The sequence below is a fragment of the Fringilla coelebs genome (assembly GCF_963513975.1).
Source record: "Fringilla coelebs genome assembly, chromosome: 4".
Taxonomy (NCBI): domain Eukaryota; kingdom Metazoa; phylum Chordata; class Aves; order Passeriformes; family Fringillidae; genus Fringilla; species Fringilla coelebs.
Window position 1 is genome coordinate 18,494,489 of NC_140032.1, and position 18,483 is coordinate 18,512,971.

Below are 18,483 nucleotides of genomic sequence, written 5' to 3' on the forward strand. Positions count from 1 at the left end.
ACCCCATCTACTTGAGTCCTGATCTTGGCCTTTCTTCCTGCTCCGCTCCAGGTTTTTTTTCCTCTCTAAGTCTATTTTATCTCAAAGGAATGGTGCATACAGAGTTTTACCAGCACTGGTGGCACAAATTAAGCTCAACAGAATAACTTGTTTGTTTTTAGCAGACTAGATTTGTAAGTGAATCATGTAGAACGAGGTAGAAACTCCAGACTGCTTCCTCAGGCTGGAAACCTTTTCCCTAGATTTTTCAGTTTCTATAATTACAGATATAGGAAATGCTTGCATATTTGAAAAAAAAAAAACCCAACCCAATTTCAAACATACAAAAGACAAAAAAGGCCCACCAAACCCCCACATGATCATCAGTATTTAACCCCCCCACAAAAAAAAATTGGCTATCTTAAAAAAAAAAAAAAAGCTGACGTAGAAAACACAACGTGGAAAGCCTCAGCCCAGAGTTAAGGTTTGGCAGTGTTACAAAGCAACAACAAGAGGGTCTGATGAGATGTGACAGGCAGATGAGACTGCCTGTCTGACCACCCTGTAATCACAACTGTAATACCAGCCTCACCTAGGACAAATATGGAAAGAAAAGAGCATAATGCCAGCAAGTAAATACTTTCAATAACTGCAGATTTAATTAAAAATCAACACTTAAGTAGGTAAAAAAAAGAATATTTATGAGTTATTATTACTCACCAGAGAACCATTCATTACAGTTTCACTTCTTATTTTTAGCAAAAATATCATCTGATCAAGATTATAAAAAAAGATCAGCCTTGCTGTCACATTTTATCATAAATGACATGGACTATAAAGTCAAAATTAAGCCAGAATCTATTTAGTTTCAGGACTAACAAATAAATCGTTTATGATGCTTCATGGTTAGCTGAGAAAGATCTGGGCATATCATAATGTTATGGCCATTAAAGACTTTATCCAAATGCCAATAAGCAAATATAATAATCCATCTCCCATGCATTATGGAAAACTAAGGAATAACATATCAAGGTTATCAGCAACTGTCAAATAGAGTTAAGCTTGACTTTGGAGAGATGTTAAAGCTTGCTACTGGAGAAGGATTTTTAACAAAACACATGTATGAACAAAGCAGTCAATTCCTCTGGGAAAATGAGTTGGGTATTTCAATTTACCATGTGCAATCAGGAAGCCATTCATCTAGACATCACCTATAATGCAGGAAAGTGCTAAACCAGTTCCACTGACTGCTTCCTACTGTGCATTTTAACTGAGGGGAAAAGTGCAGGAATCAGTTAACCACAACACAGATGGCATGAATAACTTCACACAGTGTCATGTTATCTGGCAGGAAAATTCTCTGAGGTGTAAGACCTGATCCCTAGCCTTAGCAATCCATTCAATAGTAACTTTTCAGTCGTTTCTTTGCTATTTGTACCGGGACCATCTATCTGTTTTACTTGTGGATGATGTATTCAATCTCTGTGATCACTGAAACTTTGCCTTCTGCTATCCCAGCATGAAAATTTATTACATTTTATTTGGAAAGAAATGAGTGCTCAGCTCTCATCATGTTCTTATGTCCCAGGTGCTCACCTTGTACTTCAGTTCTCTGAGGCTTATCAGCAAACGCTAACAAGGGTGACCTGGACCGCTGTATCACAGGCAGGGCTGGGTCACTGAATGTTATCGTATCCTTCCCACCTGGAACAATCACACTGTTAGAACTGCTGGCTCACCAATTACAACCACTGTGCATCAGTGATGTTCCCTACAAATTTTTAACAATGATATTGAAAAGTACAGAACAGGAAAAGCATCTCAAATGATCCTTTCACAGCATGGAAAAAAAAAATACTCTGTACTGGAGCCACAATATGCAAGGCAAAGGCAGAAAAGCTGCATGTTTTTATCTGCAGTACTGAGTAAAGGCCAGATGTTGAAAGACCAGGTGCTGTATGCAGCAAATTGAATTAGCAATCAGAATTCAATTAAAAATAGTAATAATCAGATCATACCAAAGTAATGGATCACTTGCATGCTATTACCAGCAAATGTTCAGCACTGACTCTTTACTCTCTATTATTCTGTTTCATGTGATACAAGCAGGTTCATCATTATCTAGCTTTATGCTTCAGATTTACATATTATCCTGCAATGCTTCCTTAAAAAAACCCTAAAAACTTCACATAATTAAGAACTGAGGGAGCAAACAAGTACACATTGCTGGGAAACAGGAGGGATTTTAATCTGAAAATTCCCCAAACATTTCTGAGCATTTTAGTTATTTTAAACCAAATGGAAAAAGGCAATTTTCCAGCTCTTTTGCAGACAAAATAGTGCAAGAAACCCTTCATCTGAGGACTCTGCTGTAGATGCTTAGTGTTTACATATTTTAGCAATGCAGAAAGCAACACCTGCAGATCCTTTAGGAAGTCCTCCACTATTCAGGATGCTCATGTTTTTAGTGACTGACACTACCTTAAACCTAGAGGGGAAACGGCAGGAAATGTGCAAGATCAGCTAAGCGTGGTGTTTGTGTGGCCTCCAGAACAAGTGCCAACTGATAAGTAATGGCTGGGGAGGCAGCAAGACACTGCTCTATTTATCTCCATGAGAACGACATTTATGTAACAGCCACTTCGCCCCTCTAAATCTGTTAGTACTTTTCACCTTAAGGCAACATCCTAAATCTAATCACCCATCCAAGACAAAGACTTTCAAGAGAACACCAGGTCAGGAGATACCTGGAATAAATCCAGCTCTGAGAAAGTTCTGGTGCATACTAAGGAATAATGAAAGTCAAGCTGTTCCCATGGAGTCTAACTGGACCACTCCAATCCCTAATTCCATTTAAGAGTACTGGCTGCAAATATCTTGATCCTGAAGGTACTAATGATCGTTTTATAACCTTGCCATGTCGGGCAATACACTGCAGCAATATGAATGCAATTCATGTTTTTGAAACATGAATCTTGCGGAAATTTGATCCCCCATCAAGTATGCATCAGAATTCTGCCTTCATCAGACTCAGTAATAAATAAGAGCATTAACTAACAGCAAAGACCCTCCCACTGTAAGACAAAATTAATTAAAAACATAAAAAATGCAAAACAAATCCAACCAATATTTCAAAATGCAAAAGCTCCTAGATGAATGTACTTTCCTGTAACAGTGAAGGAATTTTGTGTTGGAAGAACCAAATTATACAGGGAACTTGTGGTATGAAAATACCCAACAGATATTCACACACAGTCAGAAGCAGCCGCATATCCAAAAAGATACAAAAGAATCCCATGGAAGCAGTAAAAAGATGATGAATAAAATAAAAAAAGGGTAGTGGTTTTAATACGAAAGTAGAAAGCAGAAGCTTTTAAATTTATTTAATAAAAAAAAGTTATGCCTGAGCTGAAGTCCCTGAAGATTGCAAGACAAGTTTCACAAAAGATACTTGACTTTCCAGCCAGCATTTACAGAGTAAACACATTTACTTTCCCATTTTTTCTCTGAAAACCAGCCTGGTTACAGAAAATAAAGCTAAGCTCAGTATCCACACATCTTAACAATAGATGTGACCCAAAGAGTCTGATGAATATTTATTTATTAACAGCAATTCACATCCATTCATGAAGGAGGCACATAGGGGTACTGCTGCACTACATTCTGTGAATCATGATCTGAAGCTGGATTACACACAAAGAATTTCAACTAGCTGCTGTGTAAGCTCAATTTCACAACTTATATAGCTTCATGTTCCTCTAATGAATTTTTCAAGGACTATAGTGAAAAGTATACGGATCTTAAAATACCTATAAGTTTTCAGTAATAGTAAATTTTTCATTTTCTTCTCCAGGGTTGGGTATTTTCTTATAACCTCTGCTGCACCCTATGCCACTTTAACTGGCTACAGCCACAGCAGCTGCAGAGCCCTTTCATTCTACCCTGCCTCTGCTCCACGCTGATTACTGCAGGGCAAGAAGTAGCATTGAAACTCTCTTATCATGCCACACAGAAGAAGGCTGAGTCATGGTTGGCTCTTTCTTAGACTTTTTTTTTTCAGTGGAAATCTGGAATTTTCAGGAAATGATAGATTAAAAAAAATTACAGAATTACCCATCTGAATGTCTAGTGACATCAGATTGCAAAAAGAATTAAATGACGTTTATTATGTAGTGCTACTGAATGCGTTTAACTTATTTGTGTGCATATTTCAACCACAATGTAGCCAAGACAAAGCAAAGAATTAAATGCTTCTGTGAACATCACATTCTCTGCTTCCTTCTTAAGGGAAGCAGGATTATAAAAAGAAAATCAAAATCAAATCTATGCCCAAACTTGCTTTCTTTTCAGCAATGAAAACAAACCTCACAAGAGATTCACTTAACTAAAGCCCATTTTCTAAGCAGGGCAATATAAAGTCTGGTAGGCAGAACTTCCACAGGGAATGAAATTTTACCTTCTCAAAAACTAAATATGCACTTCCTGTTGATCAGCTTCCCCATAGTTCATTCATGGCTTTCTCAAAAAGCAGATGACAAATATGTCACCTAACAAAAAACCAGAGGCATTCAAGATCTTTCTTCAATAGGATCAAGTATATTAAGAGCATTTGGAAGATATTATTATCACGGTGACAATGCATGTTATAAATGTTATATAAACAATGATGACTAAGTAGGAACATTAACTTCAGATTAAAATCCTGCAATTTGTAATGTGCATTTCTTTCAGCGCTAGAATGAACATCAGCTTTTATTTGCATTTTTTTTTCCTGTGACAAAAAAATTCCACTCATAACCAAATAATATTTTTCCACTCTGGATTTAAGACTGACTAGATGAGATACTCTCCATCTAGATGAGATACTAGATGAGATACTCTCCATGTTCTGCTCCTCACCCAAGCCAATATTCAGCTGCAGAAACCATTGCAGTGTATATATAACACTAATTGTTACACACTGTTGTTTTATGGAGCAGAAGAAGCTTTACACGCTCTGAAAAGAAAACTGGTGACCCACCAGGTGTTGCAATGCTCTTTTTGACCACCCCAGGATTAGAGTGCACTTGGAAACAAAAGTGCACTCCTGATTTAAAAGGCAAGCAAAAAATCAACAAAACATCAGGGCTCAACAGAACTCACAATCCAGTGTAAAATTCCTTTAAAAATATTTAAGATCATCCCCTCTTACTATTTTCCGTAACTCAAATGAACTTTCCTGTAGAGCAGCCTCTATTTCTCCTGTGGTCATCTAACTCAATTGACTGAACATCTTAATCTGCTGGATATAAAAATGTTCAGATAACATTTCCATTTATTTACATGCAATGACAATATTTAACGTACTGCTAGGATCAGTTACTAAAAAAATATGTTAAGCAGAACCTACTCCCAAATCCCACTGAGACATTGTAGCTCAGGCCTTCAGGCAGCAAAAGAAAGGAAGGAAAGAGACAGTTGTTATTGTATAAACATCAATTTGATGCATAGATCAATATGGTGCAAGAAGTTCTCACTTTCAGTTTTTTAAAATACATTTTGCAAACATGCAAAGTGCTGCATTTATTAGTGTAAAAATTTTATGGAACACTAGTCTTGAAAAACAAAACTAAACAAACAAACCCCTACAGTAGCTTGAACAGGTGAGTTTGAAAGACATGTTTGTAGTAATGTATTAAACTGCATTAGCAAGGTCTTAGACAAACATTTCACCTTCATCTCTTGGTGAATGCAGGGAGGCACAACTGCAGTAAATACACTACACGGGTTAGGTGACTAACTGTGGAGAAATCCATGGAAACAGATTTGGACCTCCAGTTTTGGAAAGAGTCAAGAAGGACTGACAAAGCCCAAACAGGCAAGCTGAAGCAGAAACACACCACATCAGCCCAAACAGCTGACCAGCATAGGTTTGTTACAAGGGCTCTTCAGCTTCATCAAATGTTTTCTTCTAGATGTACAGGTTAGGTGGAAAAACCAGAGCCAAAAAACCAGAAGCTTAAACCACTCTTTCCCACTCTTACTAGCACTGATAGGAATCTGTAAACAACAAAGCCTAATGATGCCAACACCACCTACAAAGTAGCATAATTTACAGTGGTTACAGAAGACACAATTAGGTGCAATGGGAAGAAAAGAAGCAAGAAAGTAAATGTAAATTAAATATTGCACATTTTCCTAACACCGATGTCTATTAGGAAGCAGATTAATCTCCCATTACTTCAGTAATTTAAAACCGAATGCAATACTTAGGGGACTGTAGGGAATAAGCCTGTTCTGGAGAGATGGACTAGAAAATTTAGAACCATTTACGTTTCCAATTTATAGGAGTTTATGATTCTACAGAAAAGCATTTAAAAACAGTAAAAAACAAAATCTGTGGTTAAAATAAGTACAAAATTAATAAGTAAAATTGGTTGAAAAACATAATGACCAATGACCTGTGCATCATTTTATGCAATGTTTAAATAAAATAGTTTACTTTTTTCTCTGCCTGCTGTCTATGGAAATAATTTGATTACTTCAATATTTAAACCTTTTTTTCAGCACTTTTCATGTTATTTTCAATACCTATTTGACTTAAGAGTTTACAAAGTTTAGTGATTTTTGCTTTCCACTTAACATTTATTAGACATTTCTAATTTTGCAAATGTGCTGAATAGAACATTCACAAGGTAACTGTCATAAAAAAATCACAGCCAAACTTCTCTTAAATGCAAACATATCCTTGAAAATTAAATAATGCAAACTATTTGCTTGAAATTTTACTAACCTGGAAGACTCCACAAGCCAGCAATTTCCAAAGTTCTTAATTTCTTTTCTAGTTCTGCCACTCGATTACCTAGAATTCTTTGGAAAAAGAATAGTTGTTATACCAAGGTAACCAAAGCCCAATTAGTTATATGACTACACTTGAATTTTTAAATTGCTACTTAACTAGTGCAATAAACCTGCATACAGTCATCTCTTTTCACTAACAGCAATGGACAACTTCCCCCAGAGTTAAAAGAAAACGAAATCTATACCATGCTTTTAAAAAAGCAAAAGGTCTAGGATATACTGGACATTCTATCTTTGCAGTAAAGAAAAAGAAAAGCAACTCACAATATTTCTATCTTCTCACCTGCAAATATCACTTTATTTTCTTTATAGCTAAAACCAGAAGGTAAAAGCTACACAGACAAAATACGGAGAACTCAAGACAGCATCCAGATTGGCTCTGAAGTTCCAAGACATACATTTTTGCTAGTCTTTTATTCAGGGAATATTTTCTATCACTAAGATTGCTTAAAACGGGAAGGAATATTTTTTCTATTACACCTTATTTTTTTTTTCTTTTTAGCACTGAACTGCTTTCTACTTCACTAAAAAGCTTCAAGCTCTTTAGCGTCTTTATCACCCACTCAGTATTCACTGTATTTCTCAGGTCATGTCTTCTTTTGTATCTGACTTCATACTCAAATACTATTTGCAGTTAGCTCTCCTGCAGGGTTTAACTTTTAGTCTTAATTCTCTCCCCAGATCAAATGAGAGATTTCTATCTTGAAAAGAAGGCTTGTTTCTCCAGTGAATTTTTGCAAGTGTTTCACAGGCACAGCAAGCCTGCTAGAGTCAAAATCTTTAAATAAATCCCAAACAATACTCACTAGACTCAGAAACGTAGACAAGGCAGCAATTCTAAACATGACAGCAGAGATTATGGACAGCAAGTTTTACTCATCAAATTACAGCAACAGGATAAATCAGTTAAATTTGAACTGAATGCTGAGAAGCAGCATAACCCACCCCAGCAAGGCAATAGTATCTTCCTGTGCATACCAGAGCTGTGTAATACTGCACTGAGAGCTCCTCAGCAAGGGCTTTATGTGCAGACATTTGAGCACACTGGGAATGTCATTACTGACAAGATGGCAGATTCTGGGAAGGACATGAAGAATAGCATACCCAGCAAATATCAAAGGGGCTAGGAAAATTGATTAACAAGGACTAAGCATTTTTGAAATCTCTACTGTGAGGGCTTTGCAATGACACAATAAAAGCCTATAAGTATTTTAAAGATTACAAAAATATCAAGATGAGAGACAGAATGTAAAACAGAAAGAGAAAGCTTATAATAAACATCAAAGAAAGCACTGAGAGGTACAGGGGTGTGTGTCAACTAAAAAGAACAGTCCACCACATTCAAAAGCAGAGGAGAAAAGACAAAGCAGTTATGTTTATTTCCCCAATGAAACTCAGTATTTCAGTAGGGTAAAAAGGTTATGATGGATTTACTACTGTCAAAAGCAAAATTATTCAGGTCCAGATTTCCCTTTCAGAATGCTTCCATCTGGTATGAGAAACTCAGCCTTAACAAGACTATTTTCATAACTCTGACATCCAGCAGTTGGGCTCTGCAGTACAACACACCAGCTGACAGCAAAAGGCATGGAGCAGCTTTCAGGAAACTCCGCCTTGCACACTGGGAGCCCCTTCCCACCTTCCTGCCTAAGGCCTCACCAAGGGCCAGCTAAAGAACATGGAATTCCCCAGGCTAAGAGGGGAACACAGAGACATGATGTAAGACTTCTTCCACATCGTGTTAGTTCTAGCAGGGAGCTGACAAAACAATGTTGATTTGGCTAATGATTGTCACCACAAAGGAGTCAGAAGTTTAACATGTCTAATCCTTATTAGTTTCATAAGTAGTTCACCACTAGTTCCAGGGCAGAAAACAGGGGAAGGATGATGCCCTCCCTGCCAGCTAGCCATACCACACACATCTCAACCCTCTCCAAGAAGTTATTGCTACTGCTCTTGTAGCAACAGCAACGTCACTTTTCTCTTGCTTCTCTTAAATTTTATAATTTATTTATCAGCTGTACCACACCAGTTCTAATGGTTTTGAAGAGAATATATCCTGATAATACCTACTGAATCCTCTGAAGAGGCACTGAGTTATTTTTTTTAATCTTTGTTGCAGGTTCTCATATAGAAGGATGATTTTGCGTCTCAGAACAATGCTTGACAACAGCAGAGGACAATACTTAACCCCACTCCTTTCATTCAGGAAGAGAGCAAAATACATTTAGTGATATCACTCTAGTTTGCTTAAAAAACCCCATTATCCTAAGACAGGTATGGGAGAAATAAAACCTAAATAAAGCTGCAAGTTCTTATAGCAATAAATTTTTGAAAGATAAATGTGTAAGCTATTCTGAACACAATGTGGTTTATCACATTTCCTCCTTTCCCCTGAGACCTCCAGATAATTTGCCACCTCCATACATGCTGTGGGAAGACATAGCTGTGGTGCCTGGGTAGGCCTACCTGGGTGGGTATTTTTAAAGGGGCTGCATGGGCTGGTAGCACCCAATTCCCTAATTTATTTTTTTATCTCTAGACATGGTGAACCAGATCCTTCAACTAAAACAGAAGGATTATGTCACAGACACAGGTGATAGCTATTTGCACTGTTCTCTGGTCCTGTGCCTAATGCAACAAGGGAGTTAGTATAGACCTCCCTCCAGGGTAAGTTTCTACAGAAATCTGTTTTTTGTGCAACAGTAGCAACGGTCCCACCTGAGGTCCCTTCACCTGACTTTAATTTAGCTCTTGCTGCAGAAGACCCCCATACAGATACTGTCACCTAAATGTCTGTAAATAGGACTGTCACAGTCCTGTATTTGGCTCTGCACCTCACATGGAAACATGTGCTCAAGTTACAGACTGACACAATCCTTTTTGTAATTTTGGACATGACTGAACTTGCCCAAGTTAGAAATGTTAAAATTAGTGCAATATATCTAACCACCACAGCAGCTTTTACGCTGATCCAGCTTGCACAAGTGCTGGCAATTTCAGGAACAAATTGCACTAAAAAGAACAGCTAATAAATGGTTTATTGCTGGTAGAATAAAAAAGGATGTTTATCCATTTGCTAAGCAGAGTTAGGACAATTTGGTTTTGCATTTATGGAACTGTTTAATCTTGTGACACACTACTGCATAGAGAATTAATTTACAACTGCCTTTTCAAATTAAGCTAATGGGCTTGTGAAGAAAAACACAGGACATTACTTGAACTTAGCATTAGTAGCTACCAACCACCTTGGAAAAACAATCTGTTTTTTTCCACAACAACTTATTTTTTTCTGAAAACAGGATAAAAAATGAAGGCTAGATTTAGCCTACTTGTCCCTAGGCACATACTCCCACAGTTCCTTCTATCATGCCACATCTTTAGAAGAGTAGCAATAACAGTAGTGTGTCTTCTCCAAGAACAAATGGCAATGGATTTTTTTAACAACAGTGTAAGAACAGAAAGTAAACTTCAACAGAACATCCAAATTCCAATCTACACTAAAAAATCCACTGTCTTGTTATTGCTTCAGTTATTCAGAAAGCAAATCCACCATTCTGCTATTGTAAACTTATATAGCCAACTCTCAATCTGCAAGCTACCAAAGAGGTCTAGACCTCAGAGTAGGTTAACTGTATGGGAGAAAATAAGTTCATATGGTCTGAAAAATCTCATTTACTGATAGTGAGAGAATCACTACTAGGTCATTCACCCGTCAAATATCAAATGCAGAATTTCCTCCACAAAAAGAAACAACCACCCCAAAATCTCATGTTCATTACCCAATAAATCTCACTTTCTTCAAACAACAATCTGAAAGAGTAAATGTGTCCTTCAAATATGCTCTTTGCACAGAGAAAGACTGCTGGCTTGTGATTTATGTAAAACTTTTCATCACTACAATTCTCTCTAGCCTCACATCCTTCTCAACTTCCTACTTTGAATGGAGAAATGTTTTCAAGAAAAGAAGGCATCTTCTACTAGTACCAGTTTACAACCCTGTCTTTTTAACTTGTGCACTGATCATACATTCACATCTAACCTTCTCCAACAGGTGGGTAATTTCTTTTCCATTTTCTCAGGTCAGCAGACTTTTAACTTTTTACATGGCAAATAAGTGCCCTCATTTATTTGCATCTCAAATAAAGGATGTTTTTCTTTGATGTCCTACCTGCATTTCCCTTTTTCACATTAAATTTTTATGTCTTAGGTGTTTCCACTTGTAGTGGTTCCCATTCCTCCTAGTTCCTTAATAGATTCCTTAATCCACCTAAAGTCAAAAATGACAAAAAGAATGAGAATACCACAAAGGAATGTTTTTGAGGCTCTTCACTCAACTTGATCAGGATTTATCTATATTTTTTCCCCCTGAACCATCCTGAACTGAATATAACACTATAGTTCTGAGAACACTCCTGACCCTGGACTGATATGGACTGTCACTTCCCTCTACGACCTGATCTTCTGTTGACCTGATCTTCTGTTGGCCGTAGAATAGTAGTTTGCATTTATCCAATCTATTCTCTGATGGCTTTATGTGACCAGTGGGACACACAGACATAAGGATCATATCTCCTTGTGTGGGTTATCTCAAGACAACTCATACTCAGTAGCTTAAAGCAGAAAGAGTAGTATCAGAAAACAATCATTGCAATAATATTTGAGAGATGCAAGAGACTGCATATCACAAAGAGGAATATAAAACCAAGAACTTTGCAAAAAAAGAAAAATTATGCAAAACAAAACACTGGGTAATGATACAGTATCAGGATGTAAAAGGCAAGGATTGGTTACACCTGGAACAACAAAAGTTGTTCTCTGTATGTTTTCCTTCTGATGGTTACATTAGCAGTAAGAAGGGAGTAAGCAGCTGTTAGCCCTTAGCACTGCTCTGTGCAGCATCTCCTTTTGTGTTACAGGACAAGAACTGACTGAGCTGCCATCAGTTAGATCTGGGTTACATTTTCACCACTTTAGTCTCCTTTTAGCTGATTAGCCATTTGATGTCTCAAAAGTATTGAAAGTGTTAAGCAGTATTAACTGCTCCTCCACTTCTGTTGCCACATCACTCAGAATTATGCAATGGAGTCTGCCTTAGATATCTAAGTTATCAATTTTCAAAGCGAATCATCCATTCTAGTGTAATACAGTTTACTTCAGTACTACTTCTTTTCAGGAAAGATGTCTGGCTGTTGCTGGCATCCAGTCCTGATATGCTTTTGAGAAGCCTGAATAACCTCTGATTACCAGCAGTGACTCAGGGTTAAAAAAAACCAACAAAACAAAACAAAAAACTCACTAAGAAAAAAAGAGGGGGTGAGCACAAAATCAAGGAACACTTCCTAGGTCTGATTTTTATACACTGTATAAGGACAATAATATCAGAATGTCACAAAATGTGTAAAAAATTTTTATAGTCTGCCATGATAGGAACTGTACAAGCCACAAAGAATTCTACTGATGAGCAGAACAGCTAAGAGTAAACAAATTCTCTTTTGAAGTTCAGTTCAGATTTAAAAAAACCCCCAAATAGTAGCAATCAAACTGCGTTCATCTCCTTCATCTTTTAGCAAAGTAACCATAGGAGCAACAGGTATCATCTGTATGACACAGGCCACTGATCATTTGTCAAATGTTACATTAACCCTTTCAGACTCTTTTCTAGGAGCAACACTTACTAACCCCATCAGAACTTTTTAGCAATTTCTACACTGACAACCAATTAACACATATCTTCTCTCCAGTTCAAGGGTGTCTTTCCTCCCAGAAGCTTTTCTTTAGCTGTTCCTACAGACTTCCTGCTAGAAGTCTACTTTGAGTTATTACAGTTTGTAATAACCTAAGCAGCAAACCAAATCCTTGCCTAGCAGAGGCAGACAGGTCTCTGCCAACCCCAGAATTTAAGACGAAAATGTAATTTTTCTCAAATCACAAATCTGGTCTTAAAAACTAAAGAATCCACCACTCAACCATGATGATGATTTTTTTGTGAAAATGAATCTTCCTTCCCATTTCCCTTAATATTTCCCCAAACTAACTTTCCCATAGCTTGATATTTTACTTAGACGTCATGCCACCTACTTGTTGGTTTGTCTTTGGTGCTGTATGACCATGTTTTTTTCATGGATGGTTTCCAGTAATGCAGTGGCCAGTGATTTGAGATCTGAAATGGATTGTGGTGTGGCTGGTAGGCTACATCCATGATCCTCCGACAACAACTCTTGGACTATAATGTTAAAAACACAAATGAGTTTGGGCTTCTCATGCACAGAAATGCAACACAAACATTTACTTAGCATTAAGGAACTATTCCAATCACTTAAATGAATACATATATTTTTCTTTCAATTAAAAAACAAAGCCAAAAGATCAGAACTGTAATTTCTAGCTGGCATGAGTATGGTGGCTTTCCAAGTTGATTGTTATTCACAGAAATAGCCAGAACAAGTATAAGCAGACACATCTTACATTAACTTGATTCTGCTTTTGGAAAATTCTTTTTGTTCAGAAGGATACAAAATCATTCTTCTGCAGGCCTACAAATAGGTAAAAGCTGGTCATTAAAACTGAAACCTCCAAGTAATATTTTATACTAATTTTTAGAACCATTATATCCTTCAGGTTATTTAAGACTGGTGTGAAAATACAGTCACCCATGAACTCTTCCTTGGCAACACAGAGTCTGTACCTTCAAGCCGAATCAGGAAGTTCACTACTATCATTAAAATCTGTAACTAGAATCTGGCTCTACTTCTTTACATAAATATATATATACATGTATGCAAGTACGTGGAGAAGAGGAGAAAAGAGAAGTCAAAACCAGAAAAATAAGTTTCAGCTTACCATGACACTTACTACTGATCACATGTGTGTGCATGAATATACCTACATTTAAACGGCAGGGTTGCAAGGTATACTGTTTGCTTCAAAGAATTTTCTCATTCCCTTTCTTCCCTAATCTCGATATTTTCTTTGAAACAGGGAAAAGAGATTATTTTGCTACCCATGAAGAAACATGGGACACAAAGATTTCTTGTAAAACATCTGAATGTAAAAGCTGCCAAGAACAGAAAACCTGACTTAAGTGCCCCTCCTCCACCACCCAGTCTACTTTTTATTGGAATGCGAATTTTGACTGCCATTGTTAGCAGAGCAAAGAGATGAATAAAGAAGTGATTTGTCAGGGTCTAGAGAGTAAAGAAATATTTGATAAAACTAATGGGGGAGAGAATGAATGGCAAAAGAATTAACAAAAGAAGAAGCAGTAATCCAGAAGCAAATTTTATATTGTAAAGTCAACTGAGAAGAGGACAGAATTAGCACATAGTATTAGCATTAGCACAGGGAATAGGAAGAGAGCTTTTGGTTTGGCTGGTAAGGAAAGGGTAAGAAAATTAAGAGGTTAGATGAAAGGAATTCAATACCATGCTGCATTTATGCAATACCTTGCTTTGCAGAAAGGACTCCAGTCAGAGCACTGCTACTGGATCTACTATGAGTCTTTGAATTTTTTCGTCTCTCTAGTGCATTCTAGGGAAACAACAAATATATTATTTAGAAAAACAGTAGCCAACAAATCCTGTCATTAGGAGGAAAGAATCTGGAACTTTGGATTTTGGTCTCAGGGCAACTCTGCAAGGCCCAGACCTAACACCTATAATAAACTATGGGGGTGTAACTCTCAAAGATTATTATTCTCCAGCCTAAAGTCTTTCGAATGTTACAAAGACTCATCTGTCTCATCGTAATCACTTTACTGCAGTCTCTCCCACCCACTCCCCCCAATATATATTTAAGACTTGCCTGTTTTTTAATAATCTGCTGACTGCGAGTGAAAGTACTGCAGTATACTGGGGACAACATCAACTGGAAACAAAAGCAGACTTTTCCCAGCATTTCTTTGGATAGGTTTCAAAGAGGAAGTTCTAATTCCTCTGTCAGAGTTTCTATAAGGCCTTTTAGTACCAAATACTGACTTTCAGGAATTAGAAGCAGAATGGTCCTGTTACAGAAGTCCAGATCTTTCATTTACAGTTCTGTGAAACCCACTGGACCACCAAGATGCTCAGTTCTCACCAATAAACTCACACTCCAAGAGACCCAAGCTGCAAGCAGGAGCAGACACTGAAATGAAGCTGGTACTTTGAGGAGCTTTGCTCATGCACAAAAAACAATCAGGGCTGTGACTACTTTACTGTGGCCTAAGTGAAGAAGTCCTATCAACAATCCTAAGATTACCCTTCTCATGGTCTGACAAGCAGTCCTCCCCTCCCACTCCCCAAAATGACTTGCAGAAAGAAATAAGAGTGCGCAGCTTCTGGGAAAGGCAAAAATCAGTCCTGAAGGTTTTATGTGAAACAACATATACTTAAACTCAGGAGAAGAAGAATAATGAAAGCTTAGTTACCATTAAGCTACATGAAGAATTAGCACAGCCACCAGAGAACAGGGAGACATGAACTTTTTGTGACAGCAACACAGCTGCAGTTATTCACCCCTGCACGATCTGCCACTTTTCACCTAGCAGCTGGCTGGAAGGCCGATCATCTGCCCCTCAGCAGACTGATGGCTCCCCCACAGAACTTAAAAAAGGTATTGAATTAATTTTTCAAAGTACTCTTAACAGGTATCCCTTTGCACTACCCTCAGCTAAGAAGCCTACAAGGAATAATGAGCATGTAATATGTATACATATTAATATTGTCAGAATGTCAGTGGTGGACTTTTCTTTCAAGAAAAAATTTGTTCTTCAAACACATTTAACATGAAAATGAAGAGTAACTTCCATGAACAAAGAAGCACAGTTTAGATGATACACTGAGAAGATCTTACCTTATATTTGGTAATACTAGACTTCAGAAGGTTGACTTCCTCTTGAAGTTGTTTTAATCTCTCTTGAAGATACCTGAAAAAGAAATATAATCCTTTACTTCACGGAATCTTCAAATACTGCCTCAAGCAGTCTTCTTTACTATTTGGCATGTCCTCTCTTTGAACTAGTGAGAGTTCTTTTCCCTCTGCAGTTCTCTGAGGGATGAAATAACAAAATCTTACTGTTCTTGACCCCATAAAACTTAAAGTAGGGAAACAAATTGCATCAGAACAGGAGGCTGCCCTCCTGTTAGATTTGTCAAGCATGCTGCACAACTATTTTGTAGTGGTTGTCAGGTTTCTGGGGAAGAAAGCTAAAAGAATATATTTATGTCTAGAGGAAATAGTCAGGAAGTATTTATGTGTGCCCTCTGTACTTGAAGGTCTGTGAGATGGACACATGAAGATTTGTATATATGTCAACACAAGACTCAGCTACGCAGAACTTTTGCATTGCAATATCCATCACTTACTTGGCACTTCTCATTAGCAATCACAAAGTAGAAAATTTAACAGTACAGCTGAAAAATGGTACACAGTTAAATGAAACAGCACAGTTCTTCCTATTAGAAGAATAGGATGCACTTGGATGAGACAGTTATTTCCAAGTAGAAAAATATCTTTTTTATGAATAAAGCATTTATAAGGTATCTTCTTTCATGTAGTACCACTGCAGCCGTATTAGGGCTTATGACAATTTAATTATTTCACAGGAAAAAACTCACATCACTCTCAGGGGAGCAGGGGGCTTGACTTGATACAGAACTCTGTAGGCCACACAAAACAGAAAAAAACCCTGAAGTTGTGGGGAAGAAGTAATGCCTTTGGTAGTACACCTTCTTGCCAGGTTTTGTAAATGGAAACTGTCTTACAAGTTCTATTTCACTTTAAGGTAATTGTTGACATTAAGAGAGATACCTGCTATGGCTCTGTCAGTGACTCCTCCCTGTCATCCTTAGCAGAGACCATAAAACACATTCTTTTCCCAAGAAACCAGCAAGAATATCTACATGGGTGATTTTGCCAGCAACTTTTGTTGGCAAATCATTCCATGCTGACAACCTCTCCCTGTGGATAAAATGATGTCTGTAACTGTAATTCAGGGTACTCAAAGTCCCTGTTTCCAATCCAAGATTAGTCCACTACAGCTCACTGGGAGTTTTTGAATACACAAATTTTTAATATTCTTGCTTTTGGTGCCATACAGTGATGGGAATAAAAAGGTCTTCTCTTCCTTTTCCTTGTTTAGCTTTATTTGGGAACATCACTGGCACCTCTGTAGCCAAATACAACATTGGCAATTTCCTGTAGCCTAGATTTCTCAATGTTATTTAATGCTTAGTTACAGTATAAACAAAACGGGCAAAACAAATTTCCAAAATCTCTTAACTTTCATCCTTGGATGTATTTTCTTTAAAGTTTTGTTGTGACTGACTTCCTGATACTTCTATTACAACAACACACTGTTTTTCTAGGTAATGCACTCACCTGTTCTCCATACAGAGAGCATCTATGTCAATGATGCGGTTTTCATGCCCTCCTAAGACATGGTTCAACTCTTGGTTTAGTCTGTCAGACTTATCTTGGTAAACAGAGCGTTCCTCTTTCACATCCTGCAGCTCATCCAGTGCAGCCTGAAGATCATATCTCAGAGTCTCAATCTGAGAAGAAAGGAGAGCTGTATCAGTATGACTTTAAACAACAGCTAACATAGGACCCAGCCTGAAAACAGCAACAAGCACATGTTTGAACAGTATTGACTTTGGACAGTCAAGTCTTTTCAAAGCTCATAACCCCAGGTATTTTTACTCAATTTCATTAACTTGGAGTTAAGGAACTTTACCAATTAGATCAGTTAGAAAAAATTTCTAGAAAACAATTAAAATGTAGCAGCAAAAGAAATCTCAATCCCTACTGTAATTCTGCTCTACAAAAATAGTAAAGCGGTTTTATCATATAATTTCTAGGACTCCAGAAATTAAGTCAACAAGCCTTGTCAAAAAGCCTGTAAGTGGGAATTTGCACTAATCATGGGACTTGAGCAATGAGGTTCCATAGAGTAAGAACTGAAAAAGTACAAAAATAAGCAATCATGGAGGCAACAGGATGAGCTGTGCTATTAAGCAAAAGAGTGAAGAAGAGCAGTGTGAAAGATACTGAAGGACAAAGAACTTCAAACTTCCAAGGAGATGAAACAGTGTGAGAAAAGTCTGCAGGGACGGAAGTCTCCACCCACACCCTAGAAAACATGGATAAGTTAGGAAGGACAACAGACCACCATTTAAAAGAGGCTGGGTGATGAACAGAAAGAACACAAGCTTGGTAACAGAGTTAGCAGGGAGGGTCACACTGGAAGAAGACCAACAGCCTTTCCAGTAAGGTACAGTGGTGCTGCAATTGCGGGAAGACTGAAAAACTAGAAATTCCTGGATTGCAGAATGGCTAATTCAAGTTGGAACTGATACTGGTAGGAATAAGTGTAGGAAAAACTGAGAATGCAGAGCCACAAAACTGTCCAGAAATATTTGGATCAGTATTAGGGAAAAAGTCTGATGCTGCATGGTAACGAGCATTCATACAGACTTGAGGAAGGGAAATAGGTCTGATGTGAGATTTTTTTCAGAAGAGGAAAAGAAATAGCTTGGAGGCAGGAGGAAGAAGACACTAACAACACTTTTACAGAAAAGTTGATTCAGAGGGTATCTTTAGGAGGTACATCAGCCACTGTACACTGTGCTGAATACTTTTAAGAGCCTTCACTAAAGGGTATCTTTTATTGACATTCATTGACAA

General features: G+C 37.6%; 1 protein-coding gene across 3 annotated transcripts in view; it reads right to left on the bottom strand.

Annotated features, from left to right (window-relative positions):
* The window catches only part of CCDC149 (coiled-coil domain containing 149), a 121,063-nt gene that overhangs the window by 78,468 nt on the left and 24,112 nt on the right, over positions 1-18,483 (bottom strand). For 2 of the 3 annotated variants that reach the window (XM_084204809.1, XM_084204808.1), the window contains exons 6-11: positions 17,179-17,351; positions 15,652-15,724; positions 14,265-14,349; positions 12,901-13,045; positions 6,752-6,828; positions 1,576-1,683 (exon numbers count right to left, since the gene is read on the bottom strand). In XM_084204809.1, coding sequence (XP_084060935.1) covers positions 1,576-1,683; positions 6,752-6,828; positions 12,901-13,045; positions 14,265-14,349; positions 15,652-15,724; positions 17,179-17,351 — 661 coding nt within the window. The remainder of the gene's footprint in view (positions 1-1,575; positions 1,684-6,751; positions 6,829-12,900; positions 13,046-14,264; positions 14,350-15,651; positions 15,725-17,178; positions 17,352-18,483) is intronic. The other variant, XM_084204810.1, reaches the window with a different exon arrangement.